This window comes from Vespula pensylvanica, chromosome 10 (genome assembly GCF_014466175.1).
Source record: "Vespula pensylvanica isolate Volc-1 chromosome 10, ASM1446617v1, whole genome shotgun sequence".
Lineage (NCBI taxonomy): Eukaryota > Metazoa > Arthropoda > Insecta > Hymenoptera > Vespidae > Vespula > Vespula pensylvanica.
In genome coordinates, this window is record NC_057694.1 from 562,771 (window position 1) to 574,780 (window position 12,010).

The 12,010-nt window shown below is 29.1% G+C and overlaps 1 protein-coding gene across 2 annotated transcripts in view; it reads left to right on the top strand.

Annotated features, from left to right (window-relative positions):
• LOC122632483 overlaps positions 1 to 11,998 on the top strand; it is an 18,790-nt gene extending 6,792 nt beyond the window's left edge. The window contains exons 2-3 of one of the 2 annotated variants that reach the window (XM_043819309.1): positions 7,941 to 8,168; positions 8,773 to 11,998. In XM_043819309.1, coding sequence (XP_043675244.1) covers positions 7,941 to 8,168; positions 8,773 to 8,954 — 410 coding nt within the window. In that variant the 3' untranslated portion in view covers positions 8,955 to 11,998. Of the gene's footprint in view, positions 1 to 7,937; positions 8,169 to 8,772 lie in introns of both variants that reach the window. The other variant, XM_043819308.1, reaches the window with a different exon arrangement.
• Positions 11,999 to 12,010: the final 12 nt, after the last annotated feature.

Sequence of the window (12,010 nt, forward strand, 5' to 3'; positions counted from 1 at the left end):
AAAAAAAAAAAAGAAAAAAAGAAAAAGAAAAAAGAAATAAATTAATTTTCGTATTAAAAACTATCCTTATATATGATATAATTATATAATTATATATATATATATATATATATATAAATATATATGTAATTAGAAAGAAAATGTAATCGTTTAACTTCATTTCGTCCACATATTAATAAAATAATTATAACGTTAGTGTAAAGATGATAGAAATGTCGATCATTGGATAATGTCACGATCACGTTTACACTTGAACATTTCGTTTAATCGACTAAAATCGTTGAGATTTTTATTTCTTACTCTTTCTATCGAATACACGCATTTCAGATTATCTTCTTCAACGACGTTCTTATTTCCGGTGGGATACATTTCGCGTGGGTAGTAGTTGTAATGAAACTAAAGTAATTATTTCAACTTCTGTCCAATGCGTTCGTTTATGTAACGATAAATCATATCCTTCGAAGATACTCGATCGAGTTTCAAGTAGCGGCTGTGTCTTCTTGTATGTACGAGTCAAGGCCTTCAAAAGCCGGATCGAACGAAACTCGCTTCAAGCTAAACTCTGTAATCTAAAGAAATCGATACGTAGGTTGCTCGAAGCTACTTACATTCGTTTCTTCGTTATACGTTGATAAATTATACGTCTTTTTTTAAATTTCTTTTTTTCCTTTCTTTTTCTTCTTCTTTTTTTTTCATTCAATTATTCTTAATGTTTCGCTTGCGAAAATCGTCACGTGATTGCGAAAAGATTTTTTTAGCCAAGGTTGAGTAAATTATCAACTCGAGAATTAGAAGAATTTATATATATATATATATTTGTTATTTAAAATCGTAATTGTATTTTTTTTTTATATTAAATTTTACGGAATAATTAATATTTGGATATATCACATCTATATACGTTAATATATATAATAATTAATATCATTATATATATATATAATTGTAAATATAATTATATATATAATAATTAATATTTGAATATATCAAACACATATATATACACAGAGATATCATACACACAGATTTATTAAAGTTAGACGATTATTAAAGTTACAATTAAGCACGATACACGTACTTTGATATTTTTTTCTTTGAGACCGACCCTTTCGATCGCTAACCAACTTTTTTTCCCATCCTGCCGCGCTCATCATTCATTCAGGATTTTTGTGAGATTTCAAAAAATGTTCGAATCATGTCGCCTAGACAGTGACACATATAGCTTTAAAAATGCTACACGGAGAGATACTACGCTTTGCACGGGAATATATGTACGTGATATAACTTCATATTTGGTATCTTTTATCAATTTAATAACGTTTCATAGTTTATTCGATAATAAAAATTTATTATTTTCCATAGCACACCGTTAAGAACATGAATAATCGAAAAATATTCTTTCTTTTGACATTTTGACGATTAGAATCTTATCAATCTCGCAGAATTTATTTTGTACATTTACGAGATTTTTCGTGCATAGATTTAATACGAAAAAAAAAAAAAAAAAACACATACATACATACATACATACATACATACATTTTGTTATTTTTTTTTCATTTCACAATATTAGATAGCGCAAATTGTTGCAACAGATAATAAGTAATACGTTTCATTTTCATGATTACTCTCAATGAATTCGCAATTTATAAAAGTTGGTGAACATTTTTATTTAATTTGTTTAGAAATGTTTTTATATTTCTCTTTGAAAAATATTGATTGAAAGAGTAACACAGTGCGAATGATTTCTCTTATATTTTTATTTAATTTTCTATTACGCATTTATTTTTAATAGACGTGTTTCAAACAAATTGTTTATTTACATATACATATAAAATTTCTAACAGATAATAAAGGAAGTTGATAGCGATAACAATGCTCGATTTCGCAAGGACGATGCAAGCTCATCGATAATAAATGACCCGATACGATAATATATATGTATACCTCATGTACGTTTATTCGTACGCTACTGTAGTGACCTAATGATGTGAACATTTGTTTCTATATCTAAACAATTACTTACGTGTTTTTGTCCTATCAAATGTACTTCTTCCTCCATTATCATCATTATATATAAAAACATGTAATTGTGAAGAAACGATATTTAATCATAAATCATTTATTATTTCATTCTATTAAGGAAGAAAAGTAAGCATATTTAGACTTTAGGAAATGATGTAAACGTTGGAAAATAAAAATAAATATGTTTACGTAGGTTTATTGATATAGTTAGCTTATCGTATTACAACATTTAATTAACTACTGTTCGAGAGATGTTTATTTCATTTCTTTTCATTACATTGAGTAATTTAATACGTTCGTTTATCTGAGAAAACAAGTTCGTCGGAGTAATGAAAATCGTTCATCTGGATATGTATTACGATGATAATTATATTAGCGACTTGGATCTTTCGATACTTCTTTAATAATTACACGTAACGTTACTTTCTTTTCTTTGACGAAAGAAATAGGTAATCTTCTTTGTATTATCTTATCCATATGCAAAGTGGTAAAATCCTTATCAAATCTTCTAAGCATCTTGCAATACAAATTTAGAAGAGGATGCGTATGCATATACAAATATAATACAAATACGCTTGAATGCAATTTAATGAGTTATTGAATCGGAAAAATTGTTACTTTGCATAATCTATGTGTATCGTTTAACTTTGATTAACGACTCGATGAGGATATCCTTGTTTTTGATCGAAACTACAAAAATAATAAACACACATATTACGTAAAATAGTCTTAATCTTTCCATTCGTTCATACATTACATAGAATCGAATTGAGTTTCTTATAAAAATTCAAGCTAATAATAAGAAGACACGTACATACATATATTTTACGTAAATCCTTTCATACATCAAATTACATAGAATTGAATTTCTTCTCTTATAAGAATTCAATTTTCTTAGAATCTAAGATCTAATCGTGTAATCATAGTCTAATATAAAGTCTAATCGTAAATCGATGATTTTATATGAAATTATTTGGAATGGAATATTTTTGATCTTGATTAAAAAAAAAATCTGATCAGACGAAGGGAAAGAAAATTCGACGTCCCATGATAAAAGATATAGGTTCTGACGATAAAACGATCGGATGCTAGAACGTTCTGGTAATGGCGGCTCGAATAATGGAGCTTCTATCATATAAGAAAACAATTTCTATTCATTGCATTTGAAATAAGATGAATTCTCGATCGACTTCCTGTTTTTTCGTGAAAAGCTTTGTCCGTGATGAATGGTACGCTTTCGCTACGTTATCGTTGAAATTTTCTACTTTTGTTTCCTTTTCTATTTTCGTCAGTAATATAAGAGAATATAGTACGTGTCTGTGTGTACGTGTATACGTGCTGATTACGAGATATTTAATAACAAGCAGATTTCGTTACGCTAAAGGTTTTACTTTTTGAACGTTTCTATTTAACCAAGGTTGTCTCATATCTCGCAGATATACGATATTCCGTATATAAAGAAAAAAGAAAAAAAAAAAAAAGAGAGAGAAAGAAAAAAACCTTCATACTTGTTAAAGTAAATATACTTTGTTTTATAAACTCTTCGTTTGAAAATTAATTTACTGACCTCGACGAATCTCTGTTCTATGTAGCGACTGGATTTTTCCTAGGAATTACTTCTTCTTTTTTTATCCACGTTTATTAAAAACATCACGTACGATACGAATTGTTAGATTATATTATTTCACATTAAATAAATATATCGACGATACGTAAATTACGTGTAAGAAATATATACGTTCCGTATCGTATTCGAAAATGTTTCAATATATTTTATCGATATAATTAATATCAATTAATTTTTGAAATTTTATTTTATTTTCTCACGATAAGAATATATGTATCATAAATTAATGGACCTATCTTCGTTTTCTTATCGCACGTTATTTATTATTTCGTTTTTATAAGGAACGTTTTATCTCGTTCATTATTTCAAACGTTTTAATCGATGCTCTATCATATAATTATATTAAAGTAACCCTGCTAATTTATTTATTTCTCACTCTCTCTAATGCAATGAAGTCATAGTTTAGAAAATCTCTAAACTCTCACACGAACGTCCTCTCTTTGAAATTATTATCACATTCATTATTTTTAATATTTCTTTCGTCATTATTGCACCATGCATGGGTTTTTCTTTTCTTTTTTTTCTTCTACGAGGAGAACCTCGATCCACGTTGATGATGCCATTGCATGACTGTACATTTTTATCTTCTTATACGTATGTACCTACACACACACATATATATATATGTTTTGCACGTTTCAAAGCGTAATCGAGATATATTTTCTAGGACGAAAAGAGAGAAAGAATCTTAATATAGATTCTTTGTTCGAAGTTTATATCAATGCGTTGATGTGTGATATAAAGATCAATGGTGAGCAAACAATGAAGAAAAAGAAAATATATTTTCATGAATGGTATATATTACTGTAACAAAATTGTTGAGGAATAACTTTTCTCTTTACTTGTAAAATAAAAATCGAGTAACATTATTACGGTGTATTTTTCTATTTATTTATTTTATATAATTCGATAAATGTGAACGCTTATGCTATTAACCGTAGAATTTCTATTTAAGAATAAAGATCGCAAATTTGAATAGTTCATGAGCGACTCTTAAAAAAAACATATCGATTTAAAGATCGATATTACGATGTCACGTCGATCGTTCTTTTGATCGAATTAATATGACATCATTTAAATCAAAAGTAACTCCCTTAATTTGCTTGACTCAGCTTCGGCGATATTTAACCCTCTCCTTCCCCATTCCCCCATCGCTATACTCCACTTGATAAAACGAATTCGTCTCAATTAACTGATTCAGCCAATCTCGCCTTCGCCACGGTTCGTTTCGATTGAGTCTAACAAAAATATCGAGCAGTTTCTCGTATCCTTGTCTATATCGTTCATGAACAAACTAAAATAAAAATAAATAAAATCAACATATAAATAATTTCAATGTAAAGGATCGTAGTAATAACGATAGTGATTTTTTTACCTTTAAATTCTTAGAAATGGTATCACCTACATTTACCTTACATCAGAGATTTTAAATCGACATCATTAAAGTTTTGAAATTTTCATGTTAGAAAAGATAGATTACTTATTTGCGTGCATTGAAATAACGTTGGGTATTTCCCATATTTTAACGGCATAATTTAGAATAATGAATTTGTTGTCACGGTCGAGATACGATCGATTGATATCTTGGACTTTCGATGGACGATAAATTATTATAGTTATATATATATATATATATAATCATACACCCACATTAGCCGGTTCTCCAAGTTTTCATGAGAATTCTCACTTTACCGAGAAATTTACGTTTTAATCATCTTTCGATCGCATGCCGTGACCGACAACGACGCTTCCGTTTTTTTATTTTAACCCTTGTTAAATGGTATTCATGCTTGTCCTTGAGCTCTCCTTCGTGATTTCTCTTCGCCAACATAAAACTTTAATAAGAAACATTTTTCTATGAAATAATTTTGTGCCGTTTTTTCTCTCTCTCTCTCTCTCTCTCTCTCTCTCTCTCTCTCTCTCCTAGCTCGTATTAAGACTTGTCTTCCCCTCTTTCTTTCAGTTTCTCTTTATCTCATTCTCGTAGTTCGTTCATTCGATGGTCTTAGTCAACGCCGTAACGATAGGATTAAAGTCCACGCGCTTAATCACGTTCATGTTTCCGGTGTGGCATTTGAATATCGCTCGTGATGCGTCGAATTTTAAGTGTTACTAGTCTTTAACACGTCGCAGACCGATGTAGTTTAACAAACGTAGCGTTATTTGATAGTTGAGTTGTATAATCAACGACGTCTTTTATTTCTAAGTTTTAACGTTACGAATAATTCCCGAGATTTCACGAGAATCGTGTAGTTTATAATTAAAAAAAAATTTTTCTTTTACGTGTTTTCTTTTTTTTCTCTCTCTCTTTCTCTCTCTCTCTACCTTTTTTTTTTTAGATTTCTATTATGTAAGATTTAAAAGAGCAAAAAGAAAGTACAAAGATTTATTTTAAACTTTGCGAACGTCTTGAAGAAACATAGCATCTCCGTTTTCTTTTGATTCGAATACGACAAACTTTAAATTATAATAAGATTTAATATATAAATAATTACGAATTCATGAGAATCACGTACTTTTCAATTTAACATTTTCTTTTTCTTTTTACAAATTTCTATTACGTATATTTTAAAAGAATGAAAAGACATATAAAGGTTTATTTCAAACTTTGCAAACGTCTTGAAGAAACATCCTTTACCTATTACTTTTGATCCAAATACGACAAATTTTCAATTATAATAAGATTTAATATATAAATAATTACGAATTCATGAGACCCACGTATTTTTCAATTTAACACTTTCTTTTTCATTTTTCAAATTTCCATTACGTATATTTTAAAAGAGTGAAAAGAAATATAAAGGTTTGTTTTAAACTTTGCGAACATCTTGAAGAAACATCCCGTACCTATTACTTTTGATCCAAATTCTGAAAACAAAAAGATGAAACATATGCCTATATATACATATACATATACATATACATATACATATACATATACATATATATGGTGTATATATTATATATATTATATATAATATATAAATTACTCTATATTATATATAGATACCGGTTTGTTAAAAATAAAAAGACAAAGTCTTTCAGTGGTTTCTATCCTCGTCTTTCTTCTTTTATCCTCGTAAAGTTTCTTCCCCTATTCTCTCTCTCTCTCTCTCTCTCTCTCTCTCTCTCTCTCTCTCTCTCTCTCTCTCTCTCTCTCTTTTTCTCTTCGTCATAACGATACGTATCAAGTCGATTGACCTCCGGCTCCTCCTCTCGGATAAATTAACTAGAAAAAGAGTTTTGTGCCGCTCGCTTTCAATTGCTCTCTACTCTTCGTGTTTAGACTTTTATTCGCGGCGACTGGCTTGACTGGATGGATGAGAACGGCTCTTTCCTTCGGTTGACGTGTTCTTATTGTTATTATTGTTACTATCTACAAGGCTCGTTATCTCGTTTGTAATTCCCTAGCTCAGTCGATGTATTCATGAAAACACATACAAGCTACTAACTCATCGTGCGCTAAAATAATTGGGAGAATTTTCTTTATCGCTTTTAATGTACTTTACTTTTTCTTTTTTCAATTTCTTTTATGAAAAGTGGATAAGTTGTATTCATTACATCTTTTACGATCTTCACAAAAAGAAAAAAAAAAAAAAATAGGAGATATAGAGAAATAGAGAAAGAGAGAAAGAGAGAGAAAGTTCAAATGTTGTTATTTATTAATTTTTTGTGATCTCCCTTCCTTTTCTCTTCCTCGTGAAATGAATACGAACGTGATACTTACGTACGTCCTAGAGAAAAATGATTATAACACATCGTATGACTCTAAATACGATATGCCTATGTACGTATGTACATTGACACGTACTATGACACGTAATGCGCAATTTGTCCCACTATTCTCGTCTATTGCTGTAACTAGCGGTGAGAAATACACGTATACGAATCTATCTTAACGATTATAATGAAGATGATGACGACGATGATGATGATGATGATGATGATGATGATGATATCGTGATATAAAATAACCTTCTATGTCGAATCGAATAAAACAACGACTTGTATTTCTTTATCAATTTGATTAGCTACAACTAGTTATATGTTTATTTGTTAATTATGTTCAGGTTCGTTATTTAATCGATCCGATTAATTAAAAACGAAATTATAGACGATTAAGAGAATGAAAAAAATTAGTTGAATCTCAGTGTATAATGATATATAGTGTAGGGATAAAAGAGAGAAAATACATACGGATGTGTTTGCCATTCCGTGAAGTTGAAATGGAAGGCTTTTACCTGTCTCTCCGTTTAAAGTCATCACTGACGGCGACTCTCTTTAGCAGGTAACGACAACAAGCGATCAAGGACGTGCGACATCTCGGACGCGAATAACATCTCATGCTCCAAGCATGAAAGATGCGTCCAGAAAAAAATCAATGAAAAGATAGAAGGGGTGTGCGACTGCGAACAAGGTTACGAATACGTAAAGGATGATGAGTGCTGGCCTAGTGTATCGCTGATTCCAATTAATTCGACAACTGTCAGACTGGATCACGCAGAGGATTCAGGAGGTATGATCTATATTTCTTTTTTTTTCTTATTTGATAAAAAGAGAAAAAATAAAATGCTTAAAAGACCGTCCCTAAGATCTTCCATTTTTATTACGTTTTATTTCCTCGTTAATTCAGTCGATGATCGTTGAGGTAGCCTAAATCATATTTTTATAAACTATACCGATATAACAGAATATAAAAAATCAATTTTTACAGATTTTTCATATAGATCACTTTCGTGATTGTAACGAGCATGATTGTAAGCGATAAAGTAAATATCTTATCAAGTTATTTATATATAGTAATTGGATACATTTTCTCTTCTTTTTTTTTATTTTTTTTTAATCTTATCGAGATTCAGATATTTTCTTTCTTTTTTTCTTTCTTTCTTTCTTTATATATATAAAGAAATATTATTATATATATATATATATAAATTGAATATATAATAATATTATATATATACATATTTCTTTGAACAATGAACGGACAGATCGTTTTCTTTTCTTTTTCTCATTTTCAGACAGTTCCTTTAAGCATTAATAAATGTACATAATTAAACGAATATTTATATATTATATCTGCTTATATATCTATATAGCTAATGTTATATTTTCTTCAGGTAGTTCAGTAGCCGCTGGTCTTTTGATACCAACCTTCCTGATAATAATTGGCGTCGTACTGTATTTCGGTGCGAGACGATACAGATGGCTCCAACGATTTCGACAATATCGACAACGACGTTATGGCAACGTCCTAGTCACAAGAAACGACGATGACGATGACGATCCTCCAATAGCGTAAGAAGAAATGAAAAATGTTTGGAAAGGAAGAAAATAAGAGAGAAAGAGAGAAAAGAATATACGTATGTGTAAAAAGAGAGAGAGACAGAAAAAGAAAGAAAAGAATGCTTGGATCGAGACGCACCTGCTCGCCATGATAAGATAGATCATCATCGATAGACGACTAGAATATTTATATACATATTATAATATGGAATGTTTCGATCGCCAGCAAAATACAGTAAACGTCGCATTGTTTCTTTGCATGTGCGTTATTGTATGTCGCTCTTGTCGTCTAATTTTTCTTCTGTATAATTGATTTTTTTTTTTTTTTTTATTATACATATACAAGAAATAACAAAGACTTACGATCGAGCAACAACAATTATCGAACATAGCAAGTGAAATGAATCGAGAAGCCAAATGTAAAGAGGCACTTGAGCGAGTAACGATTTTTTTATACTATTCTCAATATCAGCGGTATGTGCCTTCTCTTATGGTTAATCCGCTTCTAATGGTATCGTTTTCAATTCTTTAACTATTAACTATTCGTTCCTCATTCAAGTGCAGCTATATATATATATATATATATATATATATATATATATAATATATATATATATACATAGACAAAACATAGACACATATTCAAATTTGAGTGGGTGCAATGCGACGAACTGCACATTTGATATTCTCATTAAGATATACTATCATCGAGTGTATGATTTTTTATATTAATATTATAATAATATTAATATTAGTATGTTGGTAAATTTCATTTATATATATATATATATTGTCAATAAATTCAAGAAAATTAATTAAAGCAACTCAACGAGTTCTACTATAAATAAGATGACAACTATAATAGAATCGTATTGAATATCATTATCTTTCATTTTCTATATGATTGTGTGCTTTTGTACTCAATAACGCAATGAATACGAAACACATAACGCGATTGTCTATATCTGTTGTCATAACGTATTGAGTTTATTCTTATCAAATATGAAGTTCCGATAAATATTTTAAACACTTTGACTAGATAAAATAATGTATTTCTTTTCTTTTTTTTTTTTATATTTTTTTTCTATTTTTTTTTTTTTTTGTATAATGAACTAAATATATTTTTTGTACGATATGATGTCATAACCAACGGCACCATTCTTGTCGTAATCGCATTACATTCGATGATTGAATAATTATTTCCTCATATAGTCTTGCTGCTTGGAGAATTATTTTAAATCTGGATGACTCATAACGATGATCTGTCTTAACAAATGTTGTCGTCGTTTACCAAAGAATCGGTGAATTCAAATGTAACCATTGGTTCCTTGTCGAGCGGACGGTGCGAAATAATGATATATATATATATATATAAAAGAAAGAAAAGAAAATGATAAAAAAAAAGAAGGAAAGAAAGAAAAGGAAAACGAGAAGAAAAGAAAACACCATTAACGAGAAGTTAACTTTTCAATTGTAAGACATATGGGAACACACACACCTGCTTTTATACCAAAACGATATTGAATTTTATAATCGTGCTCAATGTCTTCTTTTTCTCTGTAATATAATAAGGAAAATTTGTAAATATTCTTTTTTAACAAATGCGGCAGTATATTTCTTGCCAATAATTCATGTCCTATATTGTAATCTAGAAGAAGATTATATTCTTGAGGTGCACGAGCTTCCGCTCGCAGATAATAATTGTGGAGCACTTGCGACATATTACATTTATACGTATGATATGTATAATTATATGTATATATACATATATATATATGTATATGTATATATATATGTATGTATATGTATATGTATATGTATGTACGTACGTTCTTGCGCATATATATACGTGTGTATATTCACATGGATGTATGCGCGATTCGTACGACATGTATATGTATGTATACATAAATAAATATATATATATATATACGTATATGTATGTATGTCTACATATATACGTGTACATACATATATACGCGTGTAACCTATTCTTGTACTCTATCATTTTTGTACAGAACTACGCATTATAAGCGAGATAGATATGAATTCTGACTTTTATAAGCAGAGTAAAAGCGGATTCGTCTGCATTATGGCAAGATTTAATATTTTTATAGTTCGCAAGCCCAAACTTTAGTGATTACGAATGGCATTCGCGAATTATTATTATTATAATTATTATTATTATTATTATTATTATTATTATTATTATTATTATTATTATTATTATTATTATTATCAATTATTATTTTTAAGTTATCTATTTGCTGCGACGATTTATATTCTGTAATAAAAAAAAAATCAATTAATTACGCGAGGACTCTTTTGTTTATTTGTTGTGTCGTGCATCTATCAGGTCGTTGTCAATGTCGCATCGCAGTGATTTGACTGAATAACGTAATATCATAACTGTTAATTGTTTTTAGCAATAGCCACGCATACGCAAATCTTCATTGAATTATGTTATATACTTGTTACAGTATTAGTCATCCCTGTTTAGCTGAGGTGATCTTACGAATGTTTAATTTTGGGCTTCCTTCAATTTTTTTTTCGTTTTTTTTTTTTTTTTTTCGTTTAGAAATAAGATGTATATTTTGTGTATCCGTGGTTTTTTTTTTTTAGTAAGTTGTACATTTTTACTCTGTGATGTGCATTATGTTATCATTTAACAGTAATTTGTTATTGACTGAGACACACTAATTTTTTTCTTTTCTTGGCACAAGCTGATGTCTACGTATATTATATCGTTATTCACAAATTATTCTTCTTCTTATTATTTTTCTTTTTTTTTTTTTTGTTTTTTTATTTTTTTCGTAAATAATGCCTGGCGTCATACAAATATTTTTAAATATACTTCTCCGTATATTTGAAAGTTACTATAATTATCCATAAGTCTATATATACAAATCGTTTGGTTCCAATGTATTGATTAGAATGTAAAAGATATACTTTCAGACGTGCTGTTTACTCATTGGTATATACGGAGAAGGCCTAATAATGTTTTTACGTAATTTATTTCATTTGTATTATAATAATAAACATTTTCAAACTTCTTACTGAGATAAGTTTTGA